At 38.3% G+C, this 19955-nt stretch overlaps 1 protein-coding gene across 8 annotated transcripts in view; it reads right to left on the bottom strand.

The window, feature by feature from the left end:
- Positions 1-934: 934 nt before the first annotated feature.
- ryr2b (ryanodine receptor 2b (cardiac)) overlaps positions 935-19955 on the bottom strand; it is a 67990-nt gene continuing 48969 nt past the window's right edge. For 4 of the 8 annotated variants that reach the window (XM_040139083.1, XM_040139085.1, XM_040139086.1 and 1 more), the window contains exons 79-104: positions 19187-19240; positions 18912-19011; positions 18524-18603; positions 17293-17369; positions 17039-17112; positions 16661-16741; positions 16253-16341; positions 15960-16088; positions 15685-15789; positions 15466-15547; positions 14077-15371; positions 13784-13872; positions 13359-13503; positions 13115-13201; positions 12046-12258; positions 11755-11885; positions 11499-11541; positions 9486-9622; positions 8575-8635; positions 8070-8216; positions 7692-7826; positions 6397-6553; positions 6048-6112; positions 4521-4621; positions 2975-3026; positions 935-1994 (exon numbers count right to left, since the gene is read on the bottom strand). In XM_040139083.1, the coding sequence (XP_039995017.1) occupies positions 1899-1994; positions 2975-3026; positions 4521-4621; positions 6048-6112; positions 6397-6553; positions 7692-7826; positions 8070-8216; positions 8575-8635; positions 9486-9622; positions 11499-11541; positions 11755-11885; positions 12046-12258; positions 13115-13201; positions 13359-13503; positions 13784-13872; positions 14077-15371; positions 15466-15547; positions 15685-15789; positions 15960-16088; positions 16253-16341; positions 16661-16741; positions 17039-17112; positions 17293-17369; positions 18524-18603; positions 18912-19011; positions 19187-19240 (3825 nt within the window). In that variant the 3' untranslated portion in view covers positions 935-1898. The remainder of the gene's footprint in view (positions 1995-2974; positions 3027-4520; positions 4622-6047; positions 6113-6396; positions 6554-7691; positions 7827-8069; positions 8217-8574; positions 8636-9485; positions 9623-11498; positions 11542-11754; positions 11886-12045; positions 12259-13114; positions 13202-13358; positions 13504-13783; positions 13873-14076; positions 15372-15465; positions 15548-15684; positions 15790-15959; positions 16089-16252; positions 16342-16660; positions 16742-17038; positions 17113-17292; positions 17370-18523; positions 18604-18911; positions 19012-19186; positions 19241-19955) is intronic. The other 4 variants (XM_040139084.1, XM_040139089.1, XM_040139088.1 and 1 more) reach the window with 3 other exon arrangements.

The following is a 19955-nucleotide window of genomic DNA, read 5'->3' as shown; positions in this document are numbered from 1 at the left end:
ATGTGGCAATTATCCACTGAACAGTCAGTATATTTAATTTGGGTGTTTTGGTAGAGTTATGTGACCTGCTTTGAATACGTTGTGTTCTAGTAAATCAACTAGAGGAAGGGCTGCTCCTGAAATTTGTCTCCTGCAGATCTGTGTAGTGCAGGAACTACAAAGAGGGTTTAGATGTCTGTGGGTTTGATGTTATGACAGTATGATTGATTTTTATACACAATGGAAAGGGATAAATTTCCAGATGAAATAGAATTGTGATGAGAGGTTTTTCCCCATTCCTCAACCTCTGGACTAAGGCTAATATGGCAACTGATCAGCTATGTTTTCTGTCTCTGGTAGCTCAGGAGCTGGCAGCTATGATCCTTATGAATCTTCAACAAGAGCGTGATCTTCATGGTGCTCTTTTGGATAAGATATAGATAGTAGTGTGAAATCGTGTGCATTGAAAATGATGCTTTTGGTGCTATGCACAACCTTTCTTAGATATTTGTATGTTTGCTGTAATTGTGATATCCTGTTTACCCTCCCTTTTATAAGCACCACACTCAACCAAGAAAAAAGAAATGGTCAAAATAATATGGATATAAACTGATATTTAAACCTCAGATATACGTTACCTAAGTCATTCAGTATATACAGCAATAAACAGAAGCTGCAATAAGCATGGTGGCTCTATGAAATTATTTGATGTGTGGCATCATCAACATAGCAATTGGCTAAGGGACTTTAACCTTTTACATTGGGACTTTGACTTTCAAAAGAACCAGTGCAATAAATAATAATATTGTCTCTAGGGATAATCAGCTAAAAGATGTGATTAAATAGCCCATCTGAGTTTTAAGAATAGACTAATTGTAATAATCAAAATTAAATTGATCATATCTTTTAACCTTTAATGAACTGTGACCATATACTTACAAGTCATAACTCCAAAGCAACATGAATACATATCAGTAGCAGACTTGAGTAGGCTCAGTTTTCAACCTTTGCATAATGAGGACAGTATCTGTGAGTGGCCCTCCCACGCTTGTCATCCCGCTGATAGGCTCTGTGCACACATGCACACTCAGTGCCAAGCTTTTAACAGTTTAACAAAACTCGCCACGCTCCTTTGGCCATTAGGTTATACCCAGGGATTCCCCGAAGACTTTCTTGGCATTGGAGACAGTGGTCAGTTGAGTCGTTTAGCTCAGGGATCCATTTCCATGGCAGTATTTTGACCTGAGCACCGGGAGACCTGCTGGGATGTTACATAGTGGCTAATAATGAAAAGGGAAAAGAGCTGAAAATGAGGAATGAGAGGAGAGCAGCAGGAGGGGGGAAAAAGGGGAATAAGAAGCTAGGACAGGAGGAGCAGAACGATCCTGGAGAGATGTGCACAACAGACAAGAGAGAGAGAGACTCAATAAACAGAGAAGAGGAGGGTAAAAAGAACAAATGCCAGAGGGAGAATGTTTATTTGGATGTCACACAGGGACAAGGGATGGGAGGCTGCGATCAGAAAGACGAACCACTTCATTCACAAAACATGAGTTTTACAGAAACACATCTAGCCAGCAAAGTGCCATAGAACTGAATGGCCGTCACATTACTCTGAATACTTTTGTTGTGGACTCAAGAGACCACCGAGATGAGTAACTTCCTGCCCACAGGACTCTGAAAACAAACAGCTCATTAAGTTTGTATCTGTACCATAAAAAAAGTGGTCCTCATTCTTTAGTTTCCAAATAATTTAATCCATACAATTTAGAAAAACTCGTGCAAAAAAGTCACTCCAAAGTTCAAAATCAATGTAGTGCAAACACAAAAAATTAATTAGTCAGTCCAAGGGCATCAATTAAGATGCCTTCTGTGTGATGAGATTATCTAGGGAGGCTTTAGATCTCTCAGATTTCCTCTCAACCCAGTTGATCCTCATATTGCTTACGGAAACAGTCTCCCACAGGAAAGAACTCCCAGCAACGCCCCTGGTACATTTTCCACACATAGGATTCCTGGCAAAAGAGTGGTAATATATCTTTAACTCATTAACAACACCAAACTTATCCATTCTTTGAGTGTGAGCTCGTTGGAAGAGTAAAATAACAATCCACAGAGAATACATATTTATATTTTAAGTTCTTATAACGTTTGTCTGGCCCATTGATTTTTTTACCCTAACAGCTTCCTCATTAATCTACACCTAAGAAAAATACCCCACCGAATGAATCTACACATTATATCTGGGAATGAGTCCCAGGACCCAACCCAATTTGGAAATAGCACCCAATTGTGCAAAATGTTTCTTCTATTTTCTTCCTTTTATCAATTCTGCGTCATCACATTCGAGATGCATGCTGTGCTGTGAAGATAAATGCAATTATTCCAAGTAAGTGTTATTGTGTTATTTTCACATTGCACCGTGCAGCATTTAGAATTAAACATGTCCTTATCTATTCTGTGTGAAAGGCAGGCGAGAAAGAGGAAGAGATGAAGCTCTTTAAACACAGTGAAACTCAAAATGTTTTCGCTGATTTAAAGCATTCCTCTTTGCTCTACGTAACAGTTCATGTAAAATATAGTGAAAAGATAAGAAAAGTGAATTAAATTACTTGTCCACTTAAAATCTGAAGGCCCCCTCTTTAAATGTATAGCTTCAATAATACAATGGTTTATGAGTTAAAAGAAAATCTGTAATCATGAGGGGTATGCCTGGCGTGTATATCACCATAAAATGTGCCTGGCAGGACTGATGTGGCTTTTGAAGGACAATTCTTTCTTAGCTGAAAAGGTTACACAATAGCTTTGTAATTACCATAGCAAATGCTGGAATTAATAGGTCTCTGAGACTTGGAAACGTTGTGGAATGATATACAGTATTAAGGAATATGACATTTGGCAATTTCAATAGAATTATCTGAGAGCTGTAAAAGTGCACACCTTGTTCTTACTTTGACTGGATCATGCAATAGAACACAAGATATAACTATTATACCTGCCCCGTGTGTTCAGTTTCATCCTTGTTAATGAGGTACATCAGAAAAAATCTGTAAGGACACAGAAGAGGGTTCATGTAGCAACTAACCTCCCATATATACTTGGATTCGATATGGAAAGATAAAACACTCGAGAAGACAGTTGTGGCATTAAATTAAGAACCTGTGCACAAGTCCTAGCATTGTGGTGATTATGGAGAAAGTTGTTAGGCATTTCAAGTGGAAATACAGCTGGAGATAAAAGCTGTGACTGACATGACAATCAGGTTAAAGATTTATTTTAATGCTTAAAATCTTTGATGATTGACAATAAGCAAGGAATACAGTAAACTATTGATCACTCATTTTATTTAGTTACGGATTATGATGTTTCAGTCAGTAGACCTCTATCAGGTAAGCTCAAATGTCACATGAAGCACCACCATATAAACTATATAGACATCAGCAGGGAAGAGCCCATCAGTCAAGGGATGCAAACACATCTAGTGGGACCCATACTAATTAGGCTGAATAAGCTCTTGCCAACAGTGCAGACTGCAACAACACCTTCCAAATAACCATTTTTAACCATCCACATAGCAGAAAATGTGTTCATTAACACATTTATCAATTGTGCATCCCCACTGGTGATGTTCTCTGTTTGTGTGGTCTGGGTTACATCAGCGAAACCGCTATAAAATTATCTTAAACTGTGCTATAATCCTTTAGTTGGCATGCAGTTTTTTAAGGATGACTGACCTGGGTAACTCTTTTCTGCCTTTAGTGCCTTAAACCCTATAAAGATATTCTCATTTTTATTGGCATCTCATCCTTCTGTAATGATTTGGTGTTCTTATTTGAGCCTCGTTTTAGTTCGTCAAGTCAACATAGTATTCCGTACATGGACTATCATAATATATATTTCTACTGTGTTATACTGTTTGTAATCGAAACAGCTTACTGGCAGTGAGTAGTATGGATGCTGTAAGATGCGTTAGTGTCCTGTTCATGTCTGTATGTCTATATTTGCATGGTGGTGGCGTTCCTTGACATTTCAAGCCAACAGACCAAAATGCTCGATTTTTGCTTCCTCTCAATCTACAGTTTTTGTTCCCACACAACTGTTATTAAAACTGCGAGGTGTGCAGCTTTTTATCAGATTGTCATTACAAACCTCACAGTGGGATGAGATTAAGTGATGCATATATTAGTAAAAAAAAAAAAACAAACAAAGATAAATATGAAACCTACAGTGGATTGAATCAGCATTAAAAAGGCAAGTGCTGAGGTGGCATTCAGAGGGATATACTACACTGACTTAATAACCTCTAAGAATAGTGATGGAGGTGCAATTCTGGTTTTGAATGTTCTTCTTTGTTTCTCATAAAGTTCTAGTGACGGTGGTGCATGCAGAATATTTACGCTTCACTGTATCTGTGAAAGGTGACATAACAAATGCCAGCTTTTTCAGTAACAAGACTGTTGTGAGTTTTAGTATTGGTTAAATTGTTAGGTTGAGACAATGGCAACCCAGGGCATGAAAGTAATGAGCATGTATCAACTCACAGATAGTTGGCCAAGTTGTGCTCCTGTAGAGTGTGAGTCTCAAAGCCATGAGGGACTTTATCAAAATATTCACTTCCTATTCCACATATAAAACATTTGGTCTGCAGGAGGAGAGATGTAAGTCATGTAATGATTCATGAAACAAGCTTGGACAAACATGTTCTCTAGAGTGCATTTGAAACAAGTAAAATAAAATCCAAAGCTCAAGACCAGAGGCCTTCTGTTTTACTGCTCTGTGACTCAAATGGGGTAATTCGTCTGCTAGCACAACAATATGATACCTTTTTAAGATTTTTCTTTTTACAAAGACACTCAAAGGTTGGCCACAAAGGACAAAAGACTGTAAATAACACCGACTTAATACTTCCAGGATTACTCGCTGTCAGGTTTTCATAAGACACAGGGGGCTGAGGATGTGCATCATTCTGGGGGTTCTAAACAATCACATTGCCTTCACCAATGTTTTTTTGTTCAATGACACTAAAGAAGCAACACTGAAATGTTTTGGTTTATTGGTTAATGCAACACACATTTTAGGACATTCCTATTTAGGGATACAAATTACAAATGGATGGACGTAGCAGCTGAACCTGGTTCATTATCACTGACTGGAACACAGCATGAAGCATCTGAAATTTAATTTCTGGGACAAACAGGTCTAAAATTTGTGGCACCGTTTATTTTTTACACACATAAGGGGAAAAAGACTATATAGTCTAATAAATGTCAGAATAAAAAATACTATAGACTAATAAAATATAGTACTACTCACATTCATTTCACAGTCCTGCTTGAATTCTTTCTGAATCTGTTTTGCAGTTGACGACACAACAGCTCTCTCCTATTTTTCAAATCTTTTTTTTTTCCTTGTGAAAGTAGAATGGCCGATTCTGACCGTTGTGCGTTTGTGTTCAGTGGGAGTGATCGTGACAGCTATGCATTCAGTGACATCACCTCTGTTTATATTTAGTTTGGCTCACCACTGTTTTTCAGATCATCTACGCGGGCTTGTGTCCTCAGTGGTTTAGCCTTTGAATACTTACCTGCCTGCCTCTCTTGCACCTTTGTACGTTTTTGCCTGTTCCTACTTCATACCTGTTGCTGATTGTCAGCCTGTCTGAACACAAAAGGTCTCTTTCAACCTTACTTGTCCTGCCAGCAGAGTCGGATTTAGTAGAGTTCTGTTCACACCGCTTGTAAACTTTAGACAACACCCACCAAGGGATATATGCACTGTGGCTACCTGATCAATAAACTCCACAGGCTCAGACAAAACAAGCATGTAACTCTGGTTCTTGAGCTCTGAGAGAGATAGATAGATAGTTACAGGATATTTATCCTTCGATAATCTTTGTATCTATATCTGAAACAGCACAACAACCTTGGTACCACACACAATTTACTCAGATTATTTGGATGGTATGCTGTGCGTGAGTAATGTTTGCTTGTCTGTGTTCAAAAGTGTGTACATACATGAGAGAGTGCTTGTGTGTGTGTGTGTGTGTGAGGCAAAGCGTCAAATCTCACCTCCATATCCTCTTTCACCTGTTCCTGCTGGTCACGAAGCTCCCCAAAGGCGTCAATGATCAAGCCTGAAAAAAAAAAAGGGACACTGTTTTGTGTGTTTGTGTCTGTTTGGGGTATGCATGTGCATAGCTGTTCCAGTGTATGTATGACAGATGTCAGTAAAATTTAAGGACTCCATGAGATGAATAGGTACCACCAGTTTAACTTGAATAATTCATCAAATGTATTTCAGTAAAAAATGGTGAATAAAATATATTTGTGTGTCTTGGTAAAAACATGCGGTGTACATTTTATGTATTTCCTTAAGCTGAACTGTACTTGTAAAACAAATTCAACGTTTGTGACTCACCTTGGATGATGGCCAAGAGGATGATGATGACGAAGAAGAAAAATGTGATGTCGAAGATGATGCGCTCCACCTCAAAATCATCTCCTGCAGGGTCCTCAATCTCGTCACCAATGCCCCCACCCGCACGCACCCCCACATACATGTGGAACATGTAGCACTGAAAGAAAATATATTTTCTTTTATTGCATAGTATGTGTTCCACCTGAGGATGAGGACAGGTATGAGGTAAGGGGAGGATCAAAGGATAAAACTGTATGTACATTCAAGACGCAAAAGAAAACAAGAATTTATTTAATGCATTTTTATACTTGTTTCCAGGTTTAATGCTTTTGGGGGATATTTTAAAATTCAAACAGGCAGCATTTTATACAGTTTCGCAGAATAGTGGAGGGTTTTTAATCAATATTCTTCGCCTCGGACAGTATTTCCCCACAAGGAGTCTCTGTAAGTGCATGAGGCAAGAAGAATTAACAAGTTGTCCAGCAAGGAATGTACTTTGCTTTAAAGGGCCAAGGATGATATTTTCCACAAGGAACTTGAACCAAAACAAAATAAAAGCTGACTGCTAAACTTTCAAGGATTCAGAATTTGAAAGTGGTACTTCTTTCGCAAAAGTGTAAAAGGAGACTACAGTAGAGAGTAAGACGTTTTCTGCTTATCTTTGGATTCATATCGAATCATGTCACATTTTACTTAAAATCTAAAAAATTGTTGCTGTGTTGTCAGAAGGATGGGGAAGGGATTGAAAATCCCTGTTGCTAAAGTGCTGCTAAAAGTCAAGTATAAACAATAACACAGTGAGTATGACAGAGAATTTAATGGGATATCCCCTGCCTTCTATAATAGTGGGGTTTTATTCAAATGCTATCATTGCCCATACGCCTGCTTATGCAAGTGACAGTAAAGTCCATATTAGAATAGAGCAGGTGATGAGGTATTAATGTTGTCAATGGCCAAACAAAGAGCTATGCTGAGGCTTTTTCTATTTTTTCTATCCATGTGTCCATCATTTTATGAAAATGTAGTGAAAGGACTAAGACAAGAGGCTGTTTTCACCTCAGCAAAGGGGATCACTGTTAGAATCCTCCTCTAACCCCCTCAATCTGAGCAGGTAGAAAATGAGGTGTGCGGCCGTGTTTGTGTTAGAAGGATAAAAAGAGATAAAGAGGATAGACAGAGGTAGATTTGGAGAGACAGACTACTGTGTGTGTGTGTGTGTGTGTGTGTGTGTGTGTGTGTGTGTGTGTGTGTGTGTGTGTAAGTTGTTGTGTGGCTCGATATGTACTTTAACTCACAGTAAGCATGTCATTGCACTTCATGTCTTGGGTGTCCTTATCTTCGCTTTTGTTGTAAAACTTCCTGAAGAAGTTGAAGGCCACAACGGTGTAGAGATACACGACAACTGCCAACAGGCCAACAGTCAGGACCAACTAACAGACACACACGTAATTACAAAAGAATAGACAGATGGGCTTTAATACGTGTCTTCATCTTAGAAAAGCTCCAGTGTAACCCTACAGCATGAAAGCAAACATCACACGCATGCGAACTGCACCTATGAACACACATTGAGACAGATGGAAAAAGAATTAAAGACAAACCTCCCCCCATAGACACACAAACGCAAACTCTCTCTCTCTCTCTCTCTCAAACACACACACACACACACTCACCTGTTTCCCATTGTGTGTGACAGAGGAAAGGATGGTACGAAGTGTCTTAAAGCCCATGGCGATGTCCAAAAGGTGGGCAGCAAAGAAGAAGTTGTTATAATGACCCAGAACCGACATGGCCATGTACCAGGCCAAGTACAAGAAGGACTGCAAGCACACACATAAGCATATACACACATAGAAACAGGCAATATAGATTACCAGGACAGATACATTGACAAATGTGTATTTTAGATAAGGCAGAATCACAGGATATTACCACCGCCACTTCTGCAAGCATGTGCAATTGTATCAGACAAAATCTCAGCAAAGTACAACAAGATTAAACCAATTAGAAATAAGTCATAAAACATCACATGTTTTACACACAATGCTCAGTCATATTACGTTATCTGTTAACATAAAGTACAGGAAGTAACACCTTATCTTGGCTTTGTAGGAACAAGAGGGCTCACACAAACAAACCAGGCAAAAGCCATAAAATGTTGGACACAACTGAACTTACATTGTCAGTGAACACAACTCCTAGTTTCCAGACCTGGTACTTCATGTCAATGGAGTTAAATCTGAAATAAGCAGCATTATCCCAGATACATTATGGTAAGAACCAGGAAAATAAGTTCAACATGTCCTTGGTTAAAATCAGACCCTTGCTGCTACAGTGTCTTTTCTAAAAGAGCCTGTCTGTTGTGCGGCTTCATCTCAGAATGTCCTGTTCTTCCTCAAGTAAAACATGATGTTCAATGGCCTTCTTTTGTCCGGCCACCCATCTTAGGTAACACACACACATACACACATCCTCACAAACACATACACAATATCAGTGAAATGGCTATTAAATGTATTTAAAGGAGTTACTATCGAAAGATGGACATAACAGTAAATAAGCCCACAGTGTTAATATTTATCAGTGGGGCTCAATTAGGAGTCACATTCACCTCTGCAGTAAAATGCATTAGAGAAAGAGCTGAACCGATTTCCTTATTTGAACATTTTTCTTTTTTTTTTTTTTTTTTTTATTAATACCAGGTTGAGTATGTAGACATATTTTCAGCTATCAGAGAAGGAAGCCAAAATTGCTATCATCAATGTAAGCTGTTTTATGTACAGCCAAATACTCAAGTGCATTCTGTATTACCTGCCAAAGGCCAGGATGATTTATTATTTATAGTACAAACACAATTGCTGATTATTTGAAGATCTTCTTCTTGATGCATTATGTCTCGGTGTATGAGAAACATAAACAAGAAAAAACAATTTAAAGTGCTATCCTATTTAATAATCCACCAAATTTTCTCTGAAACTTTATACAATGCTAAATAAATAACAGACTAGAGAACGGCACTTTCACATGGATCCTTTTAAGAATGCAGAATTGCAAGGACTTTGGCAGTTTTTAATACTTCATCTACTCACAGAGCACCCCAGGCAGTGTCTTTCTTGAGCCACTTCCCTTCTTTTCTCCCAGAGCTGAAGGCTAAAGCAGCCTGGTCCAGACCTAGGAGTTCACTGATCTTTTCACAGCCGTAAAACTCACCATACTTATCCATCACCTGACAGGGCAAGAAGACAGGTTTACATAGAGACTAAAACAATTGTTTCCTCAGTGTCTTTTCATCTGAATAAAGAAAGACAAGGGATAGCACGAGGTAATGGGCTGAAATCTTCTACGGAGTCTGTGCCATACTGAGATGGAAGCTTAGTTCTGCGAACAAGATGATGGTGCTGCTCATAATATATACTGAACAAAAAATAAGTATTTTCTGATAGCTGTCTTGCCAGTACATGATTTTTAGTGGGCATAGTGGCAAAGTTTTCATGTAATTGACTGATATAAATAAATAAATAAATAGAGATTATACAGAATATTAATTATTAGAATTGGTTTAGGCTTTTATTTTACTCTTTACCTTCCTACTAAAATGCGTATGCACAGTGAACCTTGGCTAGGATATATTTATTCAATTTAATCATACAACAGATGCATTATGTATCTCCTAATTGCGCAGCCGTGGCTCTAAGAAACTTTATGTCACTTGATTTACTAACTTAAAAAGAAGAGCCAACCAAAGTCTAGATTATTGCAGAGCCCATTTTGTTATTACAAATATAAGCACTTCAGCATACAGTAAGTAATTTCTACAGCCTCCAAACTCAAAAGTGGATTACCAGAAGCACTTGAAGGCATTATAACATTTATTTTACTGCAGGCTCTTAAAATGATGCAATACAGAATATTAAATGCTATGTGGCAGTGCTAGACTTACTTTAAATAGACCAAGTGGCCACCCCTGTAGCCAGCTGAGCCCCGTGCAGAAGTGCTTTATAGTGCAGTGTCACTAATGGCTGCTAGATGCTTGCTCCAAAAAAGGTTCACTAGCTCTAGATGCATTCAAACACGTGCCCAATTGTCTAAATTACAATGAAGGTCAAAGTTAATGTGGGTGTTTGTGGAAATAACAACTATTTTTACTTAAACTATATTATGGCCTACAGAGAGCATGTTAGCTTAAATGACAGGAGTCTCAACCCATCACAATCCACCGTGGGGGGTGCAACACCCTTCTCCCACTTGAGACCCACTCCGGCCACCTGCCCTTTGTCCATATTCACATCATTCAGTAAATGCAAAGATATTCCCGAGCAGTAAAAATCAAGAGAATGAGTACCAACCTAGGTACTACCCTCATGTTTCTTTGAAACAGGCAGTATCACCTCCCAAATTAACAGTGTATTTCTATTCATTATGTATCAAGTTTGGAACAATATGCAACAGCAAGTTGTAAAACTGCTCTTTCTTAAATAATATCATTTGAACCTGGTAGCTATTATTCTTTCCAACTATTATTCTTTGATGAGGACACCTGCTGATGAGATTCTGCTCTGATACATTTATTTGGGTAGAACGGAAGCAATGTGCTTCTCTGAAGACATTTGAAAACATTAGGATTTTGATAACTGGTCCTCCTGATTTAATGCATCTGTGAGCTAGTAAAACCAGCTACAGTACTCTAGTTTAAGTTACGAGACCCGCAGTTTTCTTTCCCTACAGTATATTATCTACATTCCTTATTAAATTTAGTTGAAAATTCTCCAAGTCAACTAAAATGTCCTTACAATAGGAAAAAAAACAAAAAGGAGTTTCTTAAAGCAAAGAATTATTTCATAACCTTTCAAAACACGAGAGGCAATCTGAATGAGGAAGCTAGAAGTGTTGCACTGTCTCTGGAGACAATAAAATCGTTTTTTTTTTATACCTGACAGGGGGAATAATTACACCTGCCATTAAATGCTTCATTAAATTTCAGTTAGCTTCTTAATGTAGTGTCATCAAGTGAAATATGCACACGATTACATACATGCATAAATACAATTTAGAATAGGATGTATAATGTTTTGCAATGCAGCTGCAGTCCTCTAAGATCTTACCTTTCTTTTCACAAATTTATCCCAGTAATTACTTGGAAATGACCTGAAAAGATGCATAAATAGTATCAAAAACATTAATAAAGAAAAAAATGTAATTATAAATGTATTGACAACTGAAACATCAGTGTGAGTGAAACATTTTTGTACTGTCCAACCTGTAAAATGACTACAAATAGGTGCCAGCAGCAATTTAACAAAAACTTAATTTGATGTTACTATGTCATCAGCCCAGTTGATCACGTGACTATGAACATACGGTGTGTTAATGACCAGTCGGTCCCATTGCCCTTTGATGTCCTCCTCAGGAGGCTGCTCTGTCACATACAGCCCGTCAAACTCCAGCCTTCGCGCCACTTCCTTCTCACGTTTGAAGATCACCAGTGGTACCTGCCAATCAAAATCAGTGGAGTTACCACATGTGTCTTTGAATAAACAGATCCGCTACCTTTAAAATAAATTCCCTTCAATATGATGAGAAGAAACTGATTCAAAGAAGTGAAATGTATTCATTATTAATCTGAAAAAATACATGCTCAAGCTAGTATACCTTGAGGCAGTAGTAACCAATTATACAACAAAAGGAGATGATGGTGTGTGCTACAGCTAGGAAGCGGAGCGACGGCTCCATGTATCCACTGCTTTCCTCCAGCACAAAATAAACTCTGCCCTTGTTGTCGACTTTAGCGGCAGAGTCCTCCTCTTTGCTGTAAACAGATGTTATCACTCCTTCCTCTTCTTGCGATGCAGGCAAGGATGCTACCTAGGAAGACAGTAAGAGACCGAAAGAAGGAATGACTTCACTGGAGATAAAGCATAATTTTTGGGACAAAATACTAGAAACATTGTACATTATCATGCAACACAATTCAACAACGTCCAAAACTACAGTATCCAAAAATAATATGGTTATATGTAGAGCAACTCCTCTCTGGTGTTTTTTTGATCTTATCTAGAAATGCTCTTAATTTTGATAAACCATTACTTGTAATATGGTTACGCAGGCTCTAGCGAATCAAAGGAGCATGTTTATGATTCGGCAAATTCTCCCACAATAGCCTTTTTAAGTGCAGTCAATATCCTTTTGTCATTTCATTCTGTTTTGAGTGGACAGGGCGATATCAGCATGTTACATAGACAGTCACAAGCCACTAATGTAAATGAATGAAATATTACAAATTTGCATTCGAGGAAATATTTGAGTAAAATCAGTAGCAATACCACATTGTACTAATACTATTTTAAGTCTTGCTTTCAAAATTTTATTTAAGTAAAATTAATAGTAAAAGTATTAGAAGAAAAATGTACATCCAGTCTCAAAAGTAAAACTACCCGTTATATAGAAAACAGGCTCGTCTTGTATTATTATACATTACATTATTCTATTATTATTACTGATGCATGCTTGTATCAACAATTTACTATTCGGGATGATCACTTGTTTTACATTTAATATTTCCATATGAAATGTAGTGGAGTTGAACTATAAAGCAGCATAAAATAGGAATATTCATATATTCAACTACATTACTTCAGTAAATGTACGTAATTGCTTTCCAAATTTGATACCACTACAAAGTTGATGTAATTTAGAATCTCTCTCACAAGCGCACTCCCACCTTGTAGAAGAGGAGGATGAAGTTGATTGCAAAGGCCACGAAGAGAGCCAGCAAGTGCATATTATAAAAATTCCTTGCAAAGTAGTTCTGGGGAAAAAGAAGGAAAAACATTCAGGTGTCTTTTACCTTTTTATGTTCGTGCGTGTGCATGAAAATTGAAGTGGATGTAAGTGTGCATCCATTTCTTCGTAGGTATGAGTATATATTAAGTGAAAAAGCATGTGTGAGTGAATATGTATATTACCAGCAGGCTCTTGTTACGAGTGCTTATCATTTCCCAGAGGGCAGAATGTGGGCCCTCTAGTTCCTCTGATTTATTATAGCATCTCTTGGCTGTCCATCCTGCTTCTGCTTTCTCTTTCCCAGTTTTCTTCTCAGATTCCTTCCCTCTGCAAACAGTCCAAACACAAACAGATGGAGGGCGGAAGAGTTTTATTTTAACAAGGGAATATCAGAGATGATGAAATTAGACCTTTACTTCTTAATAAATTCAAGTTATTTTTTGATTAAGTGTTACATCAACACCTCTGTGCTTAATATGATAACATATCTTTATTGGTTTTAGTACTATCGTCACTACCAAGTGCACTATTGTTAGTATTTTTCCTACATTACCTGAGGAAGTTAAATAATCTCTTATAAGATTTAACAAGGAAGCAAGAGACTCACTTTGCGTTCTCTAATTCAAGCATTTTCTCATCTTCTTTTCTCTTCTTCTCATCTTCTTTTTCCTCTGTGGCAGTGTGGGCCTTAAGCTGCTGTCAGTAAAATTTATGAAAAATCAAAAATGAATATGAATCAGTACAGTATCATAGCAGCACAATTAAGAAAATGAGGCTGAACAAAACAAACAAAAAACCTGTGAGAAATACAACACACTGAACATCAAAGAGGGAAAAAAAAAAAAAACACACACACAGAATGGACATCATCTCATATACAAGATACAAATGAATCCATACCGTCCTATGATGCTTTTCAGAAAAATCAGCAGTGGCAGCTCTTCTGGGAGTTGTGATGAACAGGTCAGTCAGACTAGCAGTGAGGTCTTGTGTCATAAGTCTGTATTGACCTCCCTCCTTCTTCACTTTGAGGCCGAATATGTCTGACATTATATCCAAGTCCCTGGGGGAGGTCACAGCTGCCACCTGCCCGATCTCCCTCAATTCTCTCTGGGAAGAGAAACTGGCAGAGTACTTCCTCAGCCGATCCACACCACTTGACACCTCCATGACCTCATCTAGAGTTGGCTCAAGGATACCACTGAGAAAGTCTGATATCCTCATCCTTTTGGCTCCCTCTATGAGCCCACCACTGACAAAGGCGATGTACAGGACATATATGATGCTGCGAATTACAACACAAATGCACCGGACCTGAGCCATAAAAATGAATCTTAGGAAGAAAACAGCTGACATGAGGATATCCTTCAGAGTCATCTTCATTAATATCTTCAGGCTTTTCACAGAAAGTAGAGATGTCAGCAGTAGCCACCAATGATACATGAAAAACATTCCCTTTTTGTCCAGGCCTATTTCTTCACTCCAGCTCTTTTCATCTACTTCTTTTCCAGCACACCTCTCTCCAGTGTCAGAGTCAGATATCTTGGCTGCAAGCTGCATCTCAAAGATGGTGTCCTCACAGAAATTGACAAACATCTCCATTTTTTCCTTCTCTCCACCCTCATTGACCACATCAAAAATGAACTGTCTCTTGGACTCTTTGACTTGCGGTTTCTCCCATTGTGTGCGGCTAGACTCACTGATCTCAAAGTAAACACGTTCAATGCGCTTCCCACTGCCAAGGATCTCAATGCGTCCTAGATAGGGGTGGAAGTGGGTCAAGACACACTCTGCCAGTTCCAAGAATGTCCTTAGTCTTGAATCGTTGGGCATGTGTTCGGACAAATTGGTGAGGAGAACGGCGATGCTGAAGCCGATGTCTTTGGCTGGCTCATGGAAGCGATCCACAAAGGCCTCATAATCCACAATATCACTTTTGGCAGTCTCCATGCAGGAGAGGAGGAAATTACTCTCAGCTTGGGAGAAACGCTTGCAATTTTCCATGGCTTTCTGAAAGTCCTTCCTGGATATGCAGCCCTTACGATCGGGGTCATATTCTCGGAAGGAATCTGAGGAGGTGAGGTCTTTTAGTTTGAGGAACATGTCAAAAAACCTGAGGATCATCTCCACGTTGCCTGATGATTCCACCAGCATATCCACCATCTGCTTTCCAATAGTTCCATTGACAACATTACCTACAGGGAAGAGAGAAGCACAGAAAAACAAAGTTGTGAATTAATGATAACTTTTAACCCAAACTGCAAACTGCAGGATATGTGGAAATCTTACCTTCTAGCATTGAAAGCAAAAACACAACCATGTCCTTATGTAAATCCATCAGCTCTTTCAAAAGCTCGATTTGCCTTGAATCCTGTGGGTAAGACAATATACTGACAGTTACATCTTTAGCTAATTGTACTATCCATTTTGGATCTTACATATTGATAATTCTACTGATGAATTTTAGAGGGAAATAAGCAAAAGTATGAGTGGATCAATGTGCTATACCTGAGAGAGCTTCATCTGCATGTGGGCAAATATATGGAGGAATCCCACAACAGCGTCCCACAGACGACTGTGAGCAAGACTCTGTTGGTTCCCAGTACATGGGCCCTGGATGAACACACTGATATTGTGAGCTACTTCTTTTTAAAAAAAAAGATATATATATATATATCTATATAACTATATTTTTTTTCAGACAAAGAAGAAGAAGGCACATTTACTCCTGCCTATGAGCTTACATGCTATGACACTATAACATGTAATGGAAACTGACTGACCTGTATGTACTCAGTGAGTGAATTGAAGACCTGTTTGGCCACTTCAATGGCCTTGGAGAAGTTGTGTTGGCCATGTATATCAATCACATCCTTCCCTGAGTAGTACCAGTAAAAGTCACTGATCGATTCCTACAGTGTGGTGAAGAAAACTTTTTATTTATGGTTCATTAGCGTAAAGAAAAAAAATAATTTTGAACAATAAAAGACTAAATATGATTTCGATCACTACATTATAATAATATTTGGTTAGTTAATCCAGCATCACAAAGGACAACCTGTCACTGTAGGCTTACCTGCACTCTTAGTAAATAGTCTACAGTGGAAATAATGATGTTGACAGTGGTGTTGTTTCCTGACTGTGTTCTCAGGTAATTCTGGAAATCTAAAACATGAAGAAAGTAAGAGCATTTTGAATTCAATGTTAAAAGAACATTACAATGTATTTCATCCTGTATAGAAAATGTTTTTAGACAATGGACATCGGCTAGAGCAAAGGCAATGTGTTGCGCAGTAATTATGAATCAGTGCTAAACTCATATTACCATAATTTTAAAGTGCCATTGAGATGAAAAACAACAATTTCTTTTTTTAATTTTTTTCCTTTATTTGTTACAACATTTGTCCTTCGTTCCGTAGGCATTAACATACTTTATGTGAACTTTGTGACAGTGTTTAAGTGGGAACTACGTAGGGCAATTAACCTGAGTTGTGTCCTTCACAGAGCAGCTGTAGAAACCGGAATAGGTCACAGGTTAGATCTTTGTCAGACAACACCTTCTCTCCTGAGAAAAAAAAAAATTTGCAGAAAAGGGCAACAAATAAAAAGATGAAGGGCAAGGAATGGAGTAACACTATAGGAAAGGCATGACAGAATGAAAGAGAGAGAGAAATCAGGTCACAATGGAATGAAGGGAGACAGCTGTTGATAATATTCAAGGCTGAGAAAGGCAGAGGGAAAAAAATGGAATTTGGCGTGTGAATTTAGAGTATGTTCAAGGCCAGGGATCTCACAGCTGGCTCTGCTGCTATGACATGGCTTCACAGAGATGGATTTTTTTATTTCCATATGAATACAGTACCTGAGCTCTCGTCCATGGCCAACCCTAATCCTTCTGCTTTGTTCTGCCTCTCAAATGCATTCAGATCCAGAACACTGGATAGCAGAAAACCACACAAACACACACACACACACACACACACACACACACGCACACACACAAGGATAAGCAAAGCTTTTGCACTCTTACCATTTTTAACAAAACAGTATCTGAAGCCTGCCAGCCTTTGTGACATTTGACACAACCTGTCAGAGGGTGTACCTCTATTAACTCACCTACATGACCGCATGAGTCCAGCCATGCTCTGAAAGAAGCCAACATCTCGCTTCTCTCTCAGATAATCCAGCATTTTCTATGAAACAAAAGCATCAAAGACAAGGTCTGAAAAATGGAGGAGGATCTCATCTGAAGGTGTGATTATCTAAAAAAAAATATATTTTTTTTTTTATTACAGCGAGCTTTGCTGCAGTGTCTCTATGTAAAGGCACCATATTCCTAAGAAAAGACAGAATTTGAAAGTGACCCGCTCTGAATATAAAAAAAACAAAACATGCTGAAGAAAGGGCCTTTAATTTAAGTAAAAATATTATGGCTGGAATAGTAAAAGTAAAGTAAATAAGTGATGGTTTCTGTAATGAGTCACTGCATAATGCATCACCATGAATTAAACCTTCCTTTCTATTCATTTAACATATCACAATATTTGCAATGCAGCTGCTATAACAGTAGCCCACATCTTCCAGTCAACAACTGTTTTTACTCACTAATATAATATTAATATACAGAATTATTGTGCTTATATTTTATATTTTTCCCCCAAATGCAATTAATCTACCAATCTAATCTACCTGCTGCAATAACCTTATATTTTAGTATCATCTAATCTAATCTTACCTCTTCTTTATATTATCTGTGTTAATTAGAATTATCTTTTGTTTCATGATATCAAAACCTTAAAGGTGCTATATGTAAGTTTTTACTGCTGCTACATAGCCAACATTAGCATTAGCAGCTGTTTATTTACCAGTCTAGAGGAAACACTGAGAGTTCAGCATCAAACTTAATTCCTTTATTCGCCCCGAGCCATCTCCAGCAGTGGAAAGGACCACCAATTTTAACTCTTGTTTTGCTTCTATTTCTATCACTTCTTTTCTTCTGCTGAAGTTAGCATGCTAACCAGCTAGCCCCAGCCCTCCCCATCGTGTAGTACCCTTTTACGATACTGAGTCACTGTAGCGTCCAGTCTGCCCTCAGTCTATCATGATAGGGTGAGGCAGTAGCACGTAAAGGAATGAAGTTTGATGCTGAACTCGCAATGTTTCTTCTAGACTGGTAAGTAAATAGCCGTTAAAGCTAACATTGGCTATGAACCGATAGCAAAAACTTGTCAGCCTGAGTGGGAGAAATGGCCAATGTCAGTCACAGTAAATATGCAAACCTATTTTGGGGATCCCAAGAAAAAAAAATATTTGTACAGTTCAGGAAGACACCAATGCAGTATTTTACCTGCTGAACAGTGGCATTCCCTCCATTGAGAACAGCAATACCCAGCTTCAGCGTAGGGGCAATCATGCAGCCCATGATCCCTGATGGAATTTGAAATGAATCACAATCAGAGGATGCATAGTGCTGACTCAAAAGAATAACCCTGATGTTCTTCAGTTCCATCTCAGGAAACTGAATATTAACTTAATCCCAAAGAAAAGCTTCATTTTAAATTCAGCTACTGATTCTGGGAGTCGGCTCATCTTGGTTCAGTATTCAGAAAACTTAAAGTCTCTTGCTTAACTGGCTCATCTAAAAAAACAGCAACTTGCTAAAACAGAATGCCCCTCAAATAAGAAACAGACAAGACATATATGAGACATTTACTTCAGTTGTTAACCTTTCCTACCTTTGCTGGCACTGATAGTTTGCAAGACCATCTCAGAAGCTCCACGCAGATGCAACCTGGCCTGCTGGTACAGCAACTTCTGTTTCTCCATCTCCTTCTCCTGAGCCACAGAAAGGTCAGTTTATGTTTTAGTACATGTATTTATCTAACAGAATTTTCATAGTTTTTATTACATTTTTGTTAACTCACTATTACTAAAATTTCAAATACTATTAATTTAATAATTTATTATTATCCCAAACATGTATTTTAAAAACAAGAGCCCATTTACTCACCTCAAAGCTTTCCACCTCCTGTTCTTCACTGTCATCCTCCTCTCTCTGGCAGCTCTGTAGCAGAAGTAAATTGCAGGGCGTTGACAAAAAAAAGAGGTAGAATACACAATGAGTCAATATAGAAGAGATGCAAAATTTACAAATTCACTGCCGTCATTTTTGACATGCACTTTTTGTTATACACTATGTGTGACATGCACCAAAACATCAAAGCAAGACAAGGACCAAACCAGGTATATGGCTGGACCCCCCATTACCTGTTTGCTTCTCTCCTGTTCTCCGTGTTCACATATACAGTTTTTCAATGCAGCCAATTTCCTATAAAGCTGTTTTCATTTGCATGTTTTTCTGTTTCTGTTGTCAGACAACAGAACAAGTATGAAATTGTGACTGAAACGCGGCCCATTTAGATTACATGTTAACCAGCAGTCACTTCCCAGCAGAGAGTGACTAAAATACGGATTTTATAACCGTGAAATCGTCTGACAAAATCACAATACACATAAGTTAAAAAGACAACAGCTGTGCTGTGATTTAGACCATATTTACTTGTACTTATAAAATCATTATACAGAGAGAACATTAGAAGCTCGTTCATGTCTATGCAGCTGTCGTGCGGATGGAAAGCCCAACCACGCACTCATGGCGCAAAACTGGCAACTATCTATTCTATTTTTATTCTATTCAAATTTTATTTTGAAAGAGCAACAGCCAATGGGGTAACTCACAATACTCGTCCGGCTGACCAATGGTGTAACATCAGCACTGA

This window comes from Xiphias gladius, chromosome 11 (assembly GCF_016859285.1).
Source record: "Xiphias gladius isolate SHS-SW01 ecotype Sanya breed wild chromosome 11, ASM1685928v1, whole genome shotgun sequence".
Lineage (NCBI taxonomy): Eukaryota > Metazoa > Chordata > Actinopteri > Istiophoriformes > Xiphiidae > Xiphias > Xiphias gladius.
Note: the sequence above shows the minus strand (reverse complement) of the source record. Positions and strands in the feature narration are given on the sequence as shown.